Source organism: Centroberyx gerrardi, chromosome 2 (genome assembly GCF_048128805.1).
Source record: "Centroberyx gerrardi isolate f3 chromosome 2, fCenGer3.hap1.cur.20231027, whole genome shotgun sequence".
Lineage (NCBI taxonomy): Eukaryota > Metazoa > Chordata > Actinopteri > Beryciformes > Berycidae > Centroberyx > Centroberyx gerrardi.
In genome coordinates, this window is record NC_135998.1 from 26,905,998 (window position 1) to 26,927,144 (window position 21,147).

At 40.7% G+C, this 21,147-nt stretch overlaps 1 protein-coding gene and 1 long non-coding RNA gene across 2 annotated transcripts; both read left to right on the forward strand.

Annotated features, from left to right (window-relative positions):
* The first annotated feature begins 4,807 nt into the window (after positions 1 to 4,807).
* lin54 (lin-54 DREAM MuvB core complex component) lies at positions 4,808 to 15,477 on the forward strand. The gene is made up of 14 exons (XM_071915422.2): positions 4,808 to 4,916; positions 6,933 to 7,711; positions 9,616 to 9,727; positions 9,853 to 9,983; positions 10,218 to 10,373; positions 11,566 to 11,767; positions 11,876 to 11,949; positions 12,027 to 12,224; positions 12,352 to 12,443; positions 12,833 to 12,904; positions 13,191 to 13,293; positions 13,387 to 13,524; positions 13,641 to 13,843; positions 14,464 to 15,477. The coding sequence occupies exons 2-14, from the start codon at positions 6,962 to 6,964 to the stop codon at positions 14,663 to 14,665; spliced, it is 2,433 nt and encodes an 810-aa protein (XP_071771523.2). The 5' UTR covers positions 4,808 to 4,916; positions 6,933 to 6,961; the 3' UTR covers positions 14,666 to 15,477.
* Positions 15,478 to 19,197: 3,720 nt separating this feature from the next.
* LOC144542432 (uncharacterized) lies at positions 19,198 to 20,460 on the forward strand. The gene is made up of 3 exons (XR_013507266.1): positions 19,198 to 19,403; positions 20,008 to 20,066; positions 20,314 to 20,460. It is a non-coding gene; the product is annotated as an uncharacterized LOC144542432 (long non-coding RNA).
* Positions 20,461 to 21,147: the final 687 nt, after the last annotated feature.

Genomic DNA, 21,147 nt, shown 5'->3' on the forward strand with positions numbered 1-21,147 from the left:
AAAATGGATTGGTGACATGTAATAACAAATAACAAATATGTTATATATTATGTTATATATGTTATATATTTTTATATGCATATTTTCATTGTATAAATTTAAAGTGTACCCATAGTATCCTTAATTTTTTCAATAGTTTCTGGCACCTGAAATGGTTCCAAATATTAACCTCACTACATAACCATTACTGCTGGTGACTGTGCCACCAGGGAACAATTATGCATTTCATTCCAAATGGGGTTAAAATAGTACAATATGTGACAACAAGAATAACTTAGAAAGACCTCTAGCACAAAATGAATGTGACCAACCTCATTTCCATGTACACATCACAACTTGTTCATACTATGTAACTCCCTCACACAATCCACTCACCTCATAACCTAACTGGTTCCCCAAACATTTTCTTTACACACGCACACACACAGAGACAAAGCAGAACTACCTCACTAGGTATCTAGTCAGCCAAACTAAGTATCTTAAAAACAATTATCAACAATTAACATCATCAGCAAAAATACAACTTTAAAATAATAGTAGCATTACTCCAGAAAATAAATAATAAAAATTGTTGCCAAAGCAGCCATCAATGATAAAGACAAGCAAGCTAATTCAAAATCAGTTCAAAAAGGTAAAGCTAAACTTGGTTATCAAATAGCAAGTAAGCTTGGTAAGTGTTAGCTAGATCAGGTGCCAAAATTGCATTTGAGTGACCCCAACTATTAACTAACTACTAACTTTTTTATTGACCCATATAATAAACATTTTAAAGGATTCAGTGAAATCATAGTTGATCCATAAATATTGTCGGACCTGATTATATCTTAAAAGCAAAGCACAAACAAAAGCAGCAGCTCTAAACCCATGTAGGCTCCCCTGAATTATCTACATTTTATTAAGATCGCATTAATTGCATTGCATTAAAACCTTGATATCCAAATAGGATTAGATTGCTTTCCAAAATGCAGCTGGGAGCTTGTAACCTTGCACAAGCCATTTATTGTACTTCTAAACTTGCCTTCACCAAGGAGCGTACCATTGGCATCAGCTGGACTTCTCTAAATTGTGCTGTCCCAATTTCAATATGCTTCATGGCAAACATTTTAAATGCATAATCTACTATGACAGATTATGTCACACATGAAGGAAGTGCATGCAGCTCCCAAGCCTTCCTTGTGCCCAGAGCTGAATTGATGGAAAGTGGCCAGTCAGTAAGCCATGAAAGTACAGTGACTCCAGTAGCTATAGTAACTATTACACAGCAGTTAGATAGATAGTTACAGCATCCTACATTTACTTGCTACTGACCAGACCTCCTCTGAAAGGAAATCATTCATTAAGAGAAGACACACATCCAAAACACATCATTCAAGGTACGCTGGGTTGTATGCTATACACTGGGCGTTTGGTGGCCTTGTCAGTGGGGATATTACAGCACCCACATGCACACTACTCAGTGACAGCAAGGAGTCGTATTGGTGCCGAGAAGTAATGCAGCTCGAACAACGGTGTGAAAAGGTTTGGGATTCTTGAGAACTCACTGTGGATCAAGTCACCTGAAAGAGCTTGACCTGTAACATACTGAACTGTGAAAATTTCTAATCCGAGCAGTGTGACCACTGACTGTATCCATGACAATAAATATAGTGGTGCCCAAAAGAAGAATAGTCAGCTGGATCACGCTGCAGCACTCTTGCACAAGTTGCAGTGAAGCTGAGACCTATGTGGAGTTTCATGAGACCATGGATTTCTGCCTGACCGTCGTGAACGCCACAGTCCAGAATACAGGAGGCATGGTAGCATTGTCTTTCATCACCTTCCACCACTTGTGGTTGAATTTGACACGTTTGGAGAAGAACAGACTGTTGAACACTCATGTCAAGGCGTCAGAACCTTTTGGACCTATTGCAGAGTGGATCTCGCACAAGTTGAAAGTAATCTGTAGATTTGAAAAACGTCATTCCCTATCCAGCCCCATCAAACCTTCTCTGGACAGGATCAGTCCTTGCATAGATGATGTTCAAGTGCTCCCTGGTCCCAAAGCAAGCCTGTCCCAGACCCGGATATGTTGCATCATCCCCCACACTAGTGTGATGGGAGGCTAGGACTGAGAAAAATGTGTAATTATATGTTCATTATCACTTTTACACTTGTGATCCTATAGTTGAACTCCCTAATGCCTATAGTTTGTTCATGGAGACAGTTGTCATAGAGCTTAGCTTGCTTACATAATTATGTTCCCTACATCATACTTGCCATCAGTTTCGCCATTTCTTCAAGAGGTTCCAGTATTTACAATTGCGCTCACCTTCATGGTCAGAGAGGGTTGGATGTATTAGTGTGGCAAGAACAAGAGTTTAAAGTTAGCCTACCTTGAAAGGGCGTGCCAACTAAATTGAACTACATTGCAATTAAGCACCAGAAAGAGAGGCAGGCTGGACTCACTTGTTTTATATTGCTTAAGTTGCTCATTGTTGAAGTTGTTTATGCTCATAATGTGCATGCTCATATGCCATGTAGCTCAAATGCAACGTGAGAGATTTATTTAAAAAAAAAAAAAAGTCTTCTTTTTTATTTTTTATTTTTTGATGGAATGTGAATACGATCAGTGAATGCGATCAGCGAATGAGATCAGTGTGTGGTCAACTGTTTAAGCACCATCATCATTGCTTGCCATGTCATTATATCATATTAACATACATTGCCATTAAATGCACTTTTGAAACAGTGTGTGAGTATGTGTGTGTGCACATACATACACACACTCTGTGCACATTTTAATAGTTATTTTGCACAAGTTAAATAATGGATTCTTAAGATGTAATAAAATGTGGGAATATAGAATTGAATAAATAATTTGAATACTTTCTGAAAATGCACACTCAGATAAATCAAGAAGGTGGGTTTGACCATTGTTTATCTTGACTCGCAATTGTATTAGGCTACTTGTGCAAAATATGTAGGTTATGGTTGTTTTACCTTTCATCACTTGGAATATGAATGTCTAAGCTACTTTTACCATTATCACTCAAGTTCCCTTAACTGTCCCAGCATAGGCACAGTTGGCCTGGGACTGGGAAAAGGGAGAGGGTGGAGGGGCTTCTTTTGGGTGGAGGGTGCAGGCAGAGCCTTATCACACCTCTCAGCTAACCAGCTGGCTGAACATTCCTTCCACCTTCTGGCAGCAGATAAATGCAGATTTCTAATTTTCCAAACAATTTGACACTAAAATGTTCTTCAGTGGCTACTGGTTTTGTGAGTGTATCAGTAAAAACTATTCTTCAAAATCAGTAAATCATGTCCATGCCCATATGACTTCTAATGTACTCTATAGGGCTGCATGGGATACTGTTAGAATCCAGAAGAAACCTTGTAAGATGTTCTCAAGTGAAAAAGGTGAGATAGAGGGATGGGGACTGTTACCACCACCACCTGTTGATTAATTTAGTGTAACTCATTTGACTATAGCCTCAATAACATAATTTAGTTTCAAATTCAATTCAAATTCAATTCAAATTTCCAAATGTCAGCTTCATTCTGATAGAGAGTAGGTCTGTATTGGTGCATAGAGAATATACGGCCAAGTTGTTGAAGCCCCTGGCCACACCAGTGTTTTTATATGCAGTACAGTATATATTCAAGCTCTGTCTAGTCTCACCACGGACCTGCTGTTTGCATATTTTAAAATGAATATAGATCCAGTCTTCAATACTGATTCACTAGATGCCTAGAAACCTTGAACCTCCCAAACTGGCAACCATGACAAGGTCATATCTACTGTATTTAAGTGTTCTTACACAGATGCCTTTTAGGTGGAGATAGCATTGCTCATCGAAATAGATTAATGAACATTAATGAAGACATGATCCTGTTTATATTTAGCAAAACTGGCTCTTTACTTATTGATGCTACAGTCAGGGTTTTTTGTCCAGAAGGGGTCCAAAGACATGCAGGCCAGGTGAATTGAAGAGTCGAAATTGCCCATAGGTGTGAGTGTGTTTGTGTGTAGTATGGTATATGATGTATATGATCTAGTATATGATGTATAGTACGTATAAGATGTAGTAAACAATATATATGAATGACCTAGTATAGGATGTATATGATGTGTATATATACTGTATGTAGTATGTATATGTATGATGTAGTATGGTATATGACTTGTATATGATGGTATGTTAAGCCCTTTGAGACTTGACTGTGATAAAGGGCTATAAATTAACAAGACTAGACTAGGGGCTCACACCAAACCTAATTATTGCTTGTTTTGTTTGTAAATTAACCGTCTTGGTGACATCATATTTCGATTATGTATCAATAAAAAAGCAATTAAAATATCCCCAATTTTAAAATTAGATTACATCTATTGACAATGGAGATAAACTTTAAAGGTGATCATTTATTTTATGCAATTCACTTTATTCATTGTAATTTATTTATTTATTTGTTCATTTGTTTGTTTATTCCTTTCGTTATTTTTTATAGAATACATTTATCCACGGTGCTTTAATTTTTATAACTTTTTGAGTAAAATTTGAATTAAAACATGACCTCTCTACATGCATGTTGATCTTCAGAAAATAAAATATACCAGAGATAATATTGGTGGAGCATAATGGTAATTTGTTTTATTTATTTAGCACAGAGCACTGTTTATTTATTTGTATGTTTGTTTACTCATTTAGATAAAGTAGCACAATGGTGGCTTATTTGGAAACGTACTGTAATGTTATGCAAGTAGGAATGTTATACCACGGTAGTGCACCTTTAAGTATTACGTAGCGGTGACGTCGAGTTAGGAGGTTGTGGCCGGGCTGTGAAATGTCAGGGAGGAATGGCGCTCGGCGCGGTATTTTGAACAATCGTCTTTTCCTTTGCCTGTTTTATCTGGAAACATTCCCCAGCACAAAAATCGGGTAAGCCTGATTGTGTGTTGACAAATTTGAGGGCTCAGTACACCGCAACCACGGGAAAGCAACACACGTAAGAATGTGTTAAATGTTTGGATAAAATGTAGTGCTAGCTAGCTAGTGTTAGCAAGCTCAGCAAGTTTGCTAGTACAGTTGTGCTGCCCGCTGGGCTGGCTTGATGAGGCTGGGGATAATAACGATGGTTAAGGTTAGTCGCAGAGGAAGAGCACAAGGGCCACAGGGCTCAGGTTATTCCCTGGAACTGATCCCTTACACCACTAAGTGTACTGAGCAAAAGTTGTGTGTTTAATAGCAGCTAATGCATCAGCGCACTCGGTGTAATAACATAAGATCGAACATGCAACTTAACAGGTTAAGTACGGCCAGCTATTGTGTCCGCAACTGAAAAGGAAAAGCTGGACACGGGCACGTTTATGGAGAGTTGCTTTCATGAGATGGTCATGCGACTGCTGCATGATAGCTGCACGTTTTGTGGATGTTGTCTGAAATTATGACAACACCACTCAACTGTCACTTTTGCCGCTAGCTGGTATTTCCCTATGGTCCATCTGACGCTTGTCGGGTGTAGAAACAGATCCTGTTGACTTGACTGGAGCAAAACAAGAGATTTACCAAACGTAAAGTTACCTTAAAAACTACACATCCTTTCACCTTTGGCTGTGTCATTTGTAACTGGCAGGCCACGCTAACTTGCACCATAGCCCCACGTCTAAAACAACCAAGTAAAAGCTATTCAGGTTGCTAGTTGAATCGATACGTGCAGTTAAAGAGGTACAAAGTCGTGCTGTCAGCATGCATATCCCAAGTGACAAAAAGAAGGAATTATTAAAACCCGGCGTTGTTTACGTTGTCAGAGTCTGACAAGAGTTTGATACTTGCGAGTCAATTTCAGCTCTTTATTATAATCTGCTCTGTTTCACAGTGAGTTGAGTTGGTATTTAGGTGTAGACTAAATAGGCTAAAGTTAAAGGCATTCCCTCATTCTCCATAGATCAATGTTAGCCGGAGAGCTAACTGAGCTGATGACGAGGTAAAAATGGCGGATCTTTCGAAATCCAACCCCGGCCTGAAATAGTAACGCAGCCAGCAAGCAGCTTGTCGCTTTCTCTCACTCTTTGCCTCTGGCCGCTACCAACTGCTGGTTTTTAGAGATTTTAGTGCATCTCGACACAATTCCCCCTGGTTGTTTTTTAACGAAAGACACGGAAGTAATAGTAGTAGTAGTTTAGTTTGTGTGGTGTGGGATGGATAGGGTTCATATGTGTTTCGGTGGGTTTATGTTGAGTGGAGTAGAGCAGGACAAAGATTTGCTCTGCCTGAGACGATCGGTGCGGCCTAGCCAACCCAGCATCAGCTGTCAGGCTCTGCCGAAATAAGTGGGATCATGCAAACGTAACACATCTACAAATCTCTGTTAATGAAATTGCATGCGATTCTTGAAACCTGGTTCATTGAGCCCCATAAAGTTATCTAATCTAAGGTAGCAGTTGGGCAATGTTGTTGTGAATGCACGGCTAACTAGTTAGCTCTAACTGCCTGGCTTGTTTGTTTATATCTATCTATCTGTCTATCTATCTATCTATCTATCTATCTCCAAAGCATTTTGCCAGTTGATTGGATTTTCTAATGGGTAATTATTATGTTCATTTGTATATTATAATTATTTATAGAATAATATAACTTGTTGGTTATTATATGTAACAACTAGGCTATGTGTCAGAGAATCTACATATTCTATATTCATTGTAACTATAAACGATATACAATATATTGTGTGCACAAGGCACTGTGATGCATTTTGATATGTATGATGCATTCAGTAAACTGCATACTGGCAACAACATCTGCAGTGTCATCTAAAACAGATTAGCATAAGCCATTTAATGTGAAGAAATCAAAATGTTTTAATGTCTTCAAGATACTTAACTGCATTCCCATTGAGCAATTTATGTGTGACAGAACATACAGTGGCAATTAAAAAAGTCTGTGTTGTTCTCTCAGCAGTAACTGAGAGCTGAGAGATTGCAAGCATGGATGTGGTGTCACCAGAGCTCAACAGTCTCCTTCCTGATGAGATCATGGACACCGAGGCCATAGTGATGGAGGACGTCCCTCCCTCGCAACCCGATGGCACCGCAGTCCCGCCAGAGCCCAGTGACGACACGCCGGTCCCAATGGAAACAGATACACCCATTGTTCCAGAAAATGTGAGCCTCTGTTCGGATGTCTCTTCAGCAGAGCACACCCAGGCTCTGACCACAGACTCCACGCTCAGTATCGGCTCTGCAAGCCAGCTTCCCCTCTCACTCTCCGGTGCATCATCATCCCTTCTCACCCTCAAACCGGCCCTGGCCACTTCCACAGCCACCACCAAAACTACAGATAGCTTGACTGGGACCAGTGTCACTACAAGTGGGTTACAGAAGCTCTCAGCTCCCTTTACCATCTCTGCCGCAAACCACCAGATCATCCTCAACAAGGTGGCCTCAGCTCAAGCCACTGAAGCAACAAAGTCAGCAGGCACTTCAGCCCAGGTTATCAAGCAGGAGGGGCAAAAACTTTTGGTTACAGCAATAGGGAAGTCGGGGCAACCCATAGTGCTCCAGTTACCACACACAGGCAGCAAGCCTGGCATTGGGCAGGCTTCAGGAGACGGCAAGTCCCAAGCTACTCAGTTTAAGGTGGTGACCATTGGGGGAAGGTCTGAGCTGAAGCCGGTGGTGGGGAGCGCTGCCAGCCAGATGCCCACACTGCAGGCCCAGCAGCTGAAGACTGTGCAGGTAAGACCTAGTGATTTTAACTTGTTATATTGATTCTAAGCAAGTGAATTTTAATATTATTTGATGATTTATTTTTGCAGGGCAGACATACAATAATTTGCAAACAATTAATTTCAACAAATATGTTGTGTAGTTCTACATGAAAAGCGTTGGTATTGTCAAGCACTGAAAGCATGTTAGTGAACTATGACTGTAATTCTTTGCAGTTATGACACATGGTATAAAGGGGTTTCAGGTGACATGAAGCACCCTCAGGCGGCCATATTGGAGTTTCACTGGAGGGCTCTTGGGCAACAACTATTAAGAACAGCTGATTGCATTTCTAAACTTATGACTCAGCAGTCTCAAGAGTATGGAATTGATACGGTTAATTTCTGTGCAGTTTTTAGCTGGGAATTGATCTTGTTACTGATGCATCTGATTGATCTTTGTTTAGATAATGTCAGCTTTTTAGCTACCTAATCATAGTATCTGGTCAACTAAATATCACTGTCTGGTTGTTAGTGGATCTAAATTATACAATAGCTAATATAACATGGCTAGTTGCTTTGCTGAGTTCGCTTGCCTGCTGGTTAACAAGCTAAGAAAGCCAAAACCAACTCTCTTCTTAAGCTACAACTCAGAGTTTGGAGCAGAGGCTACAGCTAAAGACAAGACAGTTTCCTACGTCACAGAAATATAAATTTGGAAACAATGTTAATTCTCTTTTTCTAACCTGGTTGTTATATATTTAGCCATCATTTGTCCACAGCTACTTCTCCATTGGACTCCCATGAAGGCGACAGGTTGCTAGGAGATTTGTGAAACAACTACGAAACCTCTATTGGTCAAACAGTCGAGTTGCGCGACGCCCCAGTGACTCACCGAATAGAGCGCGTACCATAAGGCTCAGTCCTTCCCGCAGCGACCCGGGTTCGAATCCAGCCCGCGGTCATTTGCTGCATGTCCTCCCCTCTCTCTCCCATACTTTGCTGTCTCTCTCACACTATCTCTGTCAATAAAGCCTAAAATAAATCTTTAAAAAAAACAAAAAAAAAAACAGTTGAGTTGCACTAGTAGTGTCATACTAATTAGAGAGGCAAAATTAGAAATGTTGAGGAAGTAACCTGTTTTTAATTGGCTGTAAGCTAATGTTGCAGTAGTAAGTTAGCCAATGCTAGCCTCATCAGCTTATAATAGAGTAAGAGACTTGTGAGACAAAAGATGAGATGCTGAGCTCGCTAAATGAAATGTCAAAAAAATGCATCCAAAATATAGCTATAGCTATGGCCTACTTTTATATACACACACAAATGTTCAACAGGAGATGGGCAGTCAAGTCAATGATTAGTTAAATTGAGCAATAATGAACATAAGCACCCTTAATATTTATGTAAATACTATGCTATGACCTATGCTGTAGGTCTGTGTTTTAGTGTTTTTGTTTTTGTTTACAGTTAAGTTACAGGTATACTTTTGGATTATTTTCTCCTGAAATATCAAGTACACACTATAAATAGTCGTATGATTCAATGAAGACAGGAGATTTGAATTATATACTGTAGTTTAAATACAATAAACCATCAGGGGCCATCAGGCAATCCTTACTGTCATATGAATTTTTTAGGTCCACCCTTGAATATTCCAAAATTTTCTGGAAATTGAAATACTTGTGGGTTGGACAAAAAACAGTAAAACAAAAATGTGCACAAAAAACCCCAAAATGTGGTCATAGTGGCAGTATTTTGAGATTCATCAAGGATTCACTTAGTCAGGAGCCATGCACTTAGTCAGGAGCCATGCTTAGATCAGTTTATTTAAACACACATTTCACACACATTTCAGGTATTAGCATCAAGGTGTGAATGTAGGAATATGTGTCCCATATTTATGCAGATTCATTTTATTTAATAATATCTCCACAGATCGCTAAGAAAACGCAGGTTTCCTCAGCAGCACCAATCAAGTTCATCATCACTAAAACGGTTAACAGCAAAGGACTAACTGCTCAGACATCAGTATCTCCTGTTATTGCAGGTAACTGTATTTGCATAATTTTCATATTGTGCACTGACATCTTTTTGTCTGTAAAGTGAATTGTTAAGAATACATTATTTTTGTTGCCCTGTAAATAAATAAATCTTTTTGCCATCTGCTCTCAGGACGGGTCCTAACACAGAATACCCCAGTGATGCCCCCAAGGACCATTACTCTAACTGAGCCCCTCAACAGTAGCATTCAAAGTCTCTCCAGCAAAAAGATTGCTATTTCGCCCCTCAAGAGTCCCAGCAAGGTAAGTTCCACACACTATTCCTCATTTACCCGATACATCTCTAAATCTTGATTGTTTGAAAACTACATCGGCAAGAACCGCCAGCTTCATGCATCACGGCATCCGAAATGAATCCATGAAGTGTTTGATGAAGTATTTTGTTGGATTGGGGTGAACTGGTCACCTTGCTGCAGTTTTTTTAAGTTGACCCTACATAACTGACCATACTGCACTCTCTGTGTTTGTCTCTGCCAGCTGACTGTGGTGTCTGTGGCTTCCCAGACCCCCAACGCCCCTCAGAAGTCGGTGGCACTGCCTGTCAATGTAGCCCTTGGCCAGCAGATCCTTACAGTGCAACAGTCCACATCTGGGTCCCCAGCCAAGGTGGTCTCTAGCCAAGCCACAGCACAGGTAAGGTTACAGGTTTCTGTAGCAAAGGCATTGTCTGGTGTACAAATGTGTCATTGAAAGTGTTGAGACTTTAAACAGGTCAGACTTACTTACTCTAAAATATGCCAAAAGAGGCCTATTCTTTTTTTAACCTAACTGATAAAAAATGTAGCTGAGGCATGAAGATAGGGTGATTGATAACTGGCTACTTCTCCGTCATATTTTGCAATACGCACCTGTAGTTGGGGGAGGCGGAGCTGGTTGAGCCTGGATAGTTATAAGGGTGGGAGGGGTTCAGCTATGAAAGATGAGCTTTTTTAAGGCCCATAACAAAATACATTGAGTTGAATACAGGGGACAACAACAAACTAAATGGGGAATGAATAAATTAGAAGTTCATCCCTCCAGAATATCTTTTGTCCTAGAACATTCTTAGGCTAGATTAAAGTGAAAATCTGACACAGTCTACCTTTAAGTTGTAACAGTTCCCTTTACTCGCATCATGTGATGCCCTCATAATAACATGTTCCTCCTTGTTCGCAATGTTGCTTTTGGTCAGCAGATGTCGTGGTTGGACACTGTTCAACGTGGCTTTGCTCTCAATGAAAATAAACGCATGTATAATGGAATTTTTAATGTTTTTTCTGGGGTTTATAGTCATGACAGGGACTCTTTTGTCAGGGCGGCCCGCCTTGACTATAAAGTGCTACAGGAATCCCTGGTATGGCAATCTCTGAGCCAATAAAAACAAGCAAACTGGAAAAGGTCTCTGGTTATGTGGCATAGACCAGGCAAAAGCTCAACAAATTTTTGGTGATCCTTGACATCCTTTACAGTGATTTGATAAGCTATTCTCTGGGAGGGGCTGCAGAAAGCCACAAAATGTATTCAGGTCCTTTGTCCCGCATGCCTTCACTTCTTCTCTAATCCCTGAGTCTTTAACCTGCCACCAGAAATTGCATATTTTCATATGTACTGAATGTCTTGTGTGCTGCAATTGTGTCTTCTGTTGTCTTGCGAATTTGTTCTGTGTTGTTTTAATTTAACTGCGGTGAAGCCAAATAACGAATTTTCACACATGGACAAAAACGTTTCTCCGTTCTATTCACAAGTTGGTATATTTCAGTTACATAATACTGACTGTAGTATGTGTGTTATTATTCTCTCATTCTGACTTCATGCTCCGTCTCTGCTTATACCTGAACTTTTTCAGACTATAAAACCAGTGCAGTCAGTGGCTGTGGGAGGTGTCGCTGGCTCCCAGTACAAGACCATCATCCCCCTGGCCACCCAGCCCAACGTGCAGCAGATTCAGGTGCCAGGCAGCAGGTTCCACTACGTCCGGCTGGTCACAGCAACCACAGGCAGCAGCACAGGACAGACCGGTGGTCCCAGCACCAGCTCCATACAAACAGGTCACATATGCACAGACCTCTCCACAGTAACTTTGTCTTGCCAAATATGATAACTGGCCCAGATAATGCTTATTGTCATTGACAACTCATGATGCTTATGTCCCACAGCTAAACCTATGGTGGTCAATACAGGAGCAATGAGGATGTCTGTCCCAATCGTCCCAGCACAAACCATCAAACAGGTGACTTGGTTATTAATCAAATATTGTCCGCACTAATTCAAACAGAGCATTCTGTAACATGAGTATTTCCTTGTCAGGTGGTGCCTAAGCCCCTGACATCAGCAGCCCAGGTAGTAACCACGACTCAGACCCAGCAACGCCTGATCATGCCTGCAACTCCGCTACCCCAGATCCAGCCCAACTTCACCAACCTCCCTCCTGGCACCGTGCTGGCACCAGCTCCTGGGGGCGGGAACGTGGGTTATGCAGTTGTGCCAGCACAATATGTCACGCAGGTTAGTGGTGTTGTATTAAATATACAATGTTAATGGTTCTTGATAGTTACTGTGTGCAAAAGGAGTTTGATTCACTATGATATTCCTGTGTCTACCTTAACTGTTGCTTTCTTTGTCCCTCCTGTAGCTCCAGCAGTCACCGTTTGTGACCCTGGCCAGCAGCTCTGGTTTCCCCGCTTCCTCTAGTATCCAGACTCAGGCCAGACTGCCACTCAATGGGTAAGGAGGCACATACAGACATTTAGGTAGTAACCATGAAGTCTGTTTACCTAAGAACAACAAAATACTGGAAATCATGATTTCTTTTGGGCGCAGAATGTTTTGGCTATTTTTCCTGAGCTTTAATGCCACAAACATTCATGTAAATAGATTTTAAATGAATTTATGGTTTATTGTTCGTATTGCACAATACCTGTCGTAAACATATACAGAATACCTGTTCTGAAAATACCACTACCAAACACTGAAAAAAGTATTATAAAAAGTATTATAAAAGTTTTGTAAAAGTAAAAGCTAATGAGAAAATCACAAACTATAATAACCCTGTTGATTGGTAGATGGGCTATGATTTCAATTTGATCTGAATTATATTATCCACTGGCTCACAGCTTGTCAACGGCAGAAACAACCACAAGACCAAGGAAACCATGCAACTGCACCAAGTCACAGTGTCTTAAGCTGTAAGTATAACTGTGGGTTGAGATGGTTTATTTTTGTCTTTACCAGTGTTATATTCAATTGACAAACTTGTCTATAAATGAAGCCTGACCTGATGAATGTACATTCTGTTTATAGAATATGTATTGTATCAACTACTGGCAACATGTTTTTTGTTCTTAATCTCAGTAAACCCTCCTGTGTGTATATTTTTTCCCCTCTATTTAGATGGGGAAATACAGATACAAGGATGCCAAGTCTGGCACATTCAGGCAGTTGTAATAGGTAGAGCTCTGTTGTTTTTTCCAGATACTGTGACTGCTTTGCAAATGGAGAGTTCTGCAATAACTGCAATTGCAATAATTGCTTCAATAACCTGGAACATGAAACAGAACGACTTAAAGCCATTAAGGTGAGGTCGAACTTCGGTGGGTGAGTTGTGTTATTGGACTGAATTGCTTCATGTTGGACAGGTGAAACAGTGAAAATGACTCTGTTTTCATAGACGTGTCTGGACCGGAATCCAGAGGCCTTCAAACCTAAAATTGGCAAAGGCAAAGAGGGAGAGTCGGACCGTCGACACAGCAAAGGCTGCAACTGCAAACGGTCGGGCTGCCTGAAGAACTACTGCGAGTGCTACGAGGTGCGTTTTCCCTTTCCCAGGGTATCTCCGGTAGCTGTATTAATGTAACTTTGTTCATATTGACACAATGGACTGTTTGGATGCAACCTGATGTCTTCTCTCCCTTCACATTGAAGGCAAAGATCATGTGCTCGTCCATTTGTAAGTGTATCGGCTGCAAGAACTTTGAGGAGAGCCCGGAGAGGAAGACGTTGATGCACTTGGCTGATGCAGCAGAAGTTAGAGTACAGCAGCAGACTGCAGCCAAGACCAAGCTGTCTTCACAAATCTCAGACCTGCTTATGCGGACCACACCTGTCATTTCAAGTGGAGGCGGGAGGTAATACTTTTCTCTATAACGGGGATATTGAATTAGTATGAGCATTTTGAAGCTTAACCGTGTACATGACCTCTGTGGAGAGCTATGGACAAGTTAAGTGTGAAGTTTCTGAGGGATGAGTCTGAAATGAATGTATAGATAGGAATAACTAGTGTGATGTGATCGTCTTTAAAATGTAATCCTGTTTTGTAATTAAAGCACGTTGAAAGCTTTACCCTTTAAGTTTAACTGAGGTGATTGACCACATATGACAGCTGCAAAATGCTGGAGGGAAAGGAGGGAAGGCCTAAACAGGCCAAGCCCAAATCCACACAAACAGTCTCTCAGCCTGTTACTCTGGAACGGCACCTGAAAGAAAAAAAGTCCTTCACATACAAACATAGTAGCAGTAGACAAGGTAGATTCATTTAAATGGCACCATTGTTCACAAGTCCCTAATCTTAAATCCTAGTCAAATCTGAAGTAATTTGAGGATGGGTTCCAAGTCAAGTCAGTTTGTGCACAATTTTAGTGCAGTTCAAGTGGCCAACTGGAGTCTCCACCTCTGGTTATGGATGATGATGGTTGATGATGGAGGATGATGCATTTTCTTCCTAATGCCTTATTTCCTCCCGCTGCAGGCTGCCTTATACGTTTGTGACGAAGGAGGTGCTCGAAGCGACATGCGAGTGTCTGCTGGAACAGGCCAAGCAGGCGGAGCAGACTCATCAGCCTCAGGCCCAAGCGGAGAGGATGATCCTGGAGGAGTTCGGACACTGCCTCATGAGGATAATCAGCTCCGCGGGGAAAGCCAAAACAGACTGTGCCTCCATCAACTGCTAGGCCAGGCACTGGCTCTCTCCACATACCACCCACCCTTAGAGAGCCAGCTTGGGGGCTGAGGGGAATGGATATATCTGCGCTCTGTCTCAGACCCCTCGGGCTTATCTCCTGCAGGGACAAAGGTCGTCTCCCTCGTCAAAAGGCAGAACAGTGGCCAGAGAGCAGATAGCTTGCGCTGCCTTGGCCAAGCTAAAACCAGCTGGAATTGGAAAAACGGAACAGTCCTGTGCACTGGTCACCTACTTTGTAAGCAAAAAAATATTGAAGGACAAATGGACAGAGCCAAAACGGCTCTGATGGAATCACCTTCAACATTTTCATCAAGCTGGTTCACATGGCTGTGGTGGACAAGAACGACTCTGGACAGAACTGAGCAGGGTAGTGTTGAGTGGGAATCTAGGGGTAGGTTTACCTCTTAGCCTTTGCTTCACTTTTAATCGCCACGTGCAAGTAAATGTACAGGAATTGACAGGGCACTGCAAGGCCGTATCAATCAAGCACCCACCCTCCACCCCCAACTCTTATTTTTCTGATCTGAGATTTTCACTCAAAAAATGCCTGTAATCCCATTTTTATGTAATCAGTATATCTGTGCTTACAGTAGGCATACAAAACATTTATCTTTTGATATTTATTTTGACAAGTATTTGTAATCATTGAGCGCTAATAATGTGTGGCTTATAGTGCTTCAAACTGTTTATTATTAATCTAGGCTAGACTAAAGCGTTTCATACATGAAAATGAGTAGAGGCAACATTAGGGTTAATCCAAAAAGCAATTGTTAGATGAACACACACAGATGACGCATTATGAACAGAACAGTTGGAACATGGCTGGATTGGCAGAGCTACATGTATTTTGGAAAGTATCTGCTTGTGCTAATAGCCTAGTAATGATCTGTTTGCTTAGTCACATGGTTATTGTACATTAACAAGAGTCTAACAGCCCCGCAACATAGACTTTAGTGGAAGCGTCCCTGCCAGGAATTGAACACAGGTCTCCTGATTGAGAGTCTGCAATCTAACTCTGACGTTGCGATCCTCGGAGCTCCTGCTGTCGCGGGGCCATAAATTGAAAAATGACTTGCATGACTCATTAAGTGATGTTTCTGACACTCGTTCCTAACGAGCGAGCGAGAGAATGGAACACGAGAGCGCGCAGCAAATTGTCCTTAACCTGATCCGTCCACGCTGGTCCGGTGTCGCTAGGGTACAAAACGAGAGCCAATCAGGGAGCTTAGCCCATTCATTGTGAAGCTAGTTGGCAAAGTTAACAAGTTCATTGAACTTGAAATCCCCCAAACTTAGGCAATTGCCACCCATTCAGTTTCTTCAAGACATCTTTGTAGACTGGATGCTGTGTGTCATACAGAAACCGCTGCTCTGCACTGATGTGACAAGACGTTCCTCGTCATGTTGATGTGGGAATGGAGCAGCAACACGCAGAACATGTGGGATATCAACCAATGAAAACAGTTTGGAGGTGGGGCAAGGTGGAAAAAGTTTGCACAAATGGAGACACAGTGACAGATTTTTCACTAGAGTGAGACATTGCTCGCTGTATTCGCCGACACGCAGTTTGGCTAGGACAGGATGATGGAAATGGATGCACGCGATTCACTTTTCGCTCGCTCCCTTGCTCGCATCGCTTTATGTTAGGAACAGGTGTGACTGTAATGCACAGGTCAGAAAATATGCAAAAATTATGCCTACAAGAAAATTGCACTCAAAGTGGCTCAAGATCCTTTTTCTTAATTTTTCCTGTAAATGCTCAGTAAAGGTTCAACTCAACCTGCACCTGGGACAAACAGTTTGATTGTAAACTCAGAGTTCAAGGTGCTGCACTGGCAGCTTGCGTACAGTGCAGTCACTTAGGCTTTTTCACAGAGTAGCATGCAACCTAATTCAAAAAGGCACAATGATCCTAGTAAGTTACAGCAGATGTAATGATAAAAAATTTTTTTTTTTTTTTTTTTTAAAGCATTTGGCTAACTTTCATCAATGCAGTTCACAAGGGGTGCACCAATACCATTGTTTTCAGACCAAGTACATAGTAAGTACTCATATCAGTACTTGCCAATATTAAGTACTGATATGAGTACAACCATGCAGCCTCTTCAACAAAACAATATTTAATAACCAGATCAGTGTCTGCTCTTCAGTTGGCTGTTGGTGGCTTGTCCTCTTTGCAGCTGTAGCTGGCTGAAAGGGTTCCTATGCCTTCCCATGCTGACTTTTAAGTTGTTTGATTAGGTTGCTGGTGTTAATGATTTCACATTCTCCCCTCCTCTCTTCAGAGTAGCACCACAAACCTTGCAGTCTGCAGATTTGTCATGGTAAAATACTCCCAAATTGCTGACATTTTGGTATTTTAGACCAATTTTAGATTGAGTTCTAATGACCTTTGCTGCTCCTCTACCCCCCCCCCCCAACCCCCATCTTTGCTGTCACTCTCCGCTGTATTCTGTCAGATAATGCAGAAATGCCTTAAAATAATTCTAAAACAGACTGGGATAATTATTTTATATGCTCTGGGACTGGGATTGCAAATATTTTTGCAAATATGTTTTTCTGTTTAGAGGTTTGGCGGGAAAGAGTTGTATAAGCATTACATTACCATGTATGTTCACATTTTGAATTTATACTGTTGTTTCTGTTTTCACATTTTGTAGTCGACCAAACAATGGTTTTAACTGCGTATTGCTCATTCATACAATAACTTGTTTTAAACTTCTGATGATACTGAATGCAAAGGAGTGACAGTTGGTCGATATTCCAGTTATGTGGATCACAGGATCTTGATGTCCGTCCACAGCAGCTCCGTGTAACCCCTAAAGAGTGCAAACACCACATCGCACAAAGTACCGATACTGAAAAAGTATCATGGTACCTGATTTGAGAAATGGTACTGTTTTGTACTATTTCTCATATTTGCTTTTGTGAACTTGTGCATAAATTGACTCTCACAGACGTTAATCCTTGTGAAAACGTATTTGTACAAATGAAGTTTGCTCGGCATTTCAGTAGAAAATCACACTGTAGCGCTGAAGATAATCACCTGCTCCGTTCATACAGCCCGGCTGTCTTGGTGGCGGCCTGCCTGAATAGGGGAAGTGGTGTGACAACAAAATGTCTTACAGGAAACACTCTTTGTAGTTTCCTTTTCCTGTATTCTCAAAGGCAACCTGGTGGGGAAGAATGATGTAAAACAATGTCTGCTTGTATAATTATTGCATTTCAAACAACTTTTAAGTCTTATGTGATTTAGATTAGGCCATTTCATTGTTCCGGGGGGGAGGTTGTGATTTTTGATTCAGAACCATGATCTCTGGTATCGGTACCAAGACACAGTTTTGGTGTTGTGACAACACTACTCCAGTTATAGATTGTTACACCTCACTTCAGAGTTATAGATTGTAAATTGTAATTGTAAATTGCTTGCTGTAACAGCTATTGTTTTAAAACAAAGTCAAGGATCAAACTCCAAATTCCTGTCCGCCGTTTTGTATCACAGATTTAGACGGTGTTAACATTTTATCACCTATGATTTTGTTCCTGATTTGAATTTGTGTTGGTGTGAGTTGTGGTTAAGCCTCTTGTTGCTAAGATTTTATCACCCTTTGATATGATAATGCAATGTCATCACACTTAGAAAGGTTTTGGACTATACTGTGCTGGTCAGTGTTCGCATCCTTTTCCAATTTTGTTGATCATTATTTGTTAAAACATGAGGTGAACTTTTAAACACATTTGAATATGACCGTTTCATTATTTTGTCTACTGACATTCCAGAACAAAAAAATATATATACTAATTTTAAAAGAAAGGAAATTGAGAAAAACAGGACAGCATTATTGGCCCAGAGGACATCAGTAACAAAGTCCTAATAGCATATCCATATATTGTTCAGGGTGTAGTTGATTTGCACACACATATAAATGATAAAGTACTTTAAAAAGTGATGAGCCAAAGAAACCCTGAGTGGCTTATAAAAATGATCACCCCAAAAGGAAAAGAAAATCAATGAGAAGGCAGAAGTTACCCGGGCAACAGAAAACAAATGCAATCAAGCCATGTCCACCACTGATGGATTGTACAATATGTTTTCTTTGTGTTTGTCTGAATGCCTACGTCTCTCCTTTTCTGTGGGATCATTTTCTCCTCTCCATTTCTCAACAGGATTCTTATTCTCAAAGTATTCCACATTTACGGAAGACAAACTAAAACTGTTTATTTCAAGGACTTTTCTCATTTGATCTGAGTGATAGGCTAAATCAATAGCAATGATAAGCGTCAATATGCTAGTTTGCACTTTATATATACATCTTCCAAAAGTGATGATCATAAAAATCACTGTTTTGTCTCTCATTGCAGTTAAGGTCATCTATGTGGTGTTATGGGTAGTAGGGTTAAAAAAAAAAAAAAAAATTTAAATGTAGGTGGGAGCTGATGACGAGATCCGGTTTTGCGACTTGGCTAGGAAGTATATTAGTGATCAGTTCCGGAGCAGCTTGCAGAATTCGGGGTGGGAGCAGAGCAGAGCGAGTAAATGTGCTTTTTGACCAAAAAGCATGAACAAAACGCATGCTTTGCGCAGCTTCGACGAACTGGAATCGACATGGTCACCTGAAGGTGCGACGCGAGCAGCCCGCCGTGGAGGATGCTAACGAAGGAAGCTAGCTAGCTCGCTAGCTGAACTTCTAGCATCTTTCCACGTGGCTGCTCTTCTGGATAACCAGGTGGGTTGTGAATGAAATCAACCATAATATGTTTCTGGTGGTTATGTGCTGTAGACTGCATGAGTAGCCTGCTCGAGGACACTTGGTGCAGCCACCGTACCTCACGACGGTACACATGGTTAGCGGTAGCCCCGATACAGGCTGCACGCTAAACTCAATTGAAAAATCTGGCTATTAAGTCTGACCTCGCCTATCGACAAAGATACATAGCTGGTAGAACGTGACTTAAGACTTTTTCTGAAACATAAGGAGCCATTCTTCAATTCGGTATACATTCAATACACCAAGCAACGCTTATTTGAATGAAACTCCAACTGTTTTGTCTTCCAAAAGAAACACACCGTGGTGGGCGGTAACGTTAGCGGCGGGAGATTAAGTATCGTAAATATAAATGGCCATTTGGATTATGTTTGTATAATTGAATAGCAAAGAATGATCATGAATAGCAAAACCCTGTTGTTCAGATCATGAGCCACAATGATCTGTTCATTGTACTGAGCTGCATAGAAAGCTGGTTTTCTGATTATTAACAGGTGAAGTCAAAGACAACGCCTTAATGCTGTTTTATAGGTTTAGCTTCTCTAACCTTTCCTCACTTTGACAGATGAATTGAAGACGAGTGCTGGAGTAAAGGGACACGCACTTGGCTGTGTGGACAGGCATGTACGTATTTCGGTTGTTATTTATTTAGTAAAGTGGATGACTGTCCCAATGATTATATCAATCACTACCCATCTGACCCATTCATGTGTTTGGGAGAGATTAGGCCTGAGTTTATCTGAGGGTGCTGTCATTCATATTCCCACTTCAGTTTGCTAGTCAAGTGTAAATCAAATTTGATTGTGATTTGTGTGTCATTTGTTAGGAGTCTATTCACCTTACTTTAATATCTTCTTTATTCCTCCTCCAGGTTCCTCCAGGTGAAGTACACGCTGAACTCGGAGAATGTCTAACATTGATCTGCCATATTGCACTTGACTTGTATGTTTTTTTTTTTATTTTAATGTATGACTTAATCATTCATAACTAGGTGTGCATTTGTAAATAAATAAAATCTGTGGAATATAAAGCTGTTATGAGTGTTTGTCTTTTTTTTTATCAGAAGCTTTGAGATATTCAGAATCTAGAATGGGATGGTGTGATGGTTTTTGTGGGGAAAATATGTTTTTGTATCAAGTTACTATCTTCTCAGTCACCTGAAAGCCTACTTTATGACAGGTATATTGGAGTTTTAGTGACAAGAGCAGTCCTAAAGATGCATGTAGTTCTTAATTTATAGTGGGATTACTTAAATTTACTCCTAATTTCACTCCCTGGAAGATATCAGAATGAGTTAAAAGTACAAGAATAACCTCTGGTCAGATTTCACAGATTTTCACATGTTACCTCTCCTACATTAAGTAATTCTGTATTATATTGGAACTAGAAATCTCTGTGTTCCTTGGGGCGGGGGAATCATACTAAATGGGGGGCCAGCGGTCTAAGTTGTATGTATTTGGAGGTCCTTGGTATGAAAAACGTTTAGGGACCACAGTATCATAGCACAGTGGTTCTCAACCTGGGGGTCGTGAGATGTTTTATGGAATAGGAAAACAAAATTATGTCTGTTTTTTCTGATTTCTTTGTCTAATTTTTGCTTTTTTTTCTTGTGAAATACTGAATAGGTTTGAAAAAAGTTTGTGAATCACTGCGCGGTAACATGCTGTAAGCGCGTGGTTTAATTTGTATCAATTGGAGGGTGTGA

Coding starts and splice junctions, on each gene's coding strand:
- lin54 (XM_071915422.2), top strand. CDS start 6,962: ATGGATGTGGTGTCACCAGAGCTCAACAGTCTCCTTCCTGATGAGATC. Junction 12,225..12,351: donor CAGCACAATATGTCACGCAG/GTTAGTGGTGTT, acceptor TCCCTCCTGTAG/CTCCAGCAGTCACCGTTTGT. Junction 13,844..14,463: donor ATTTCAAGTGGAGGCGGGAG/GTAATACTTTTC, acceptor CTCCCGCTGCAG/GCTGCCTTATACGTTTGTGA.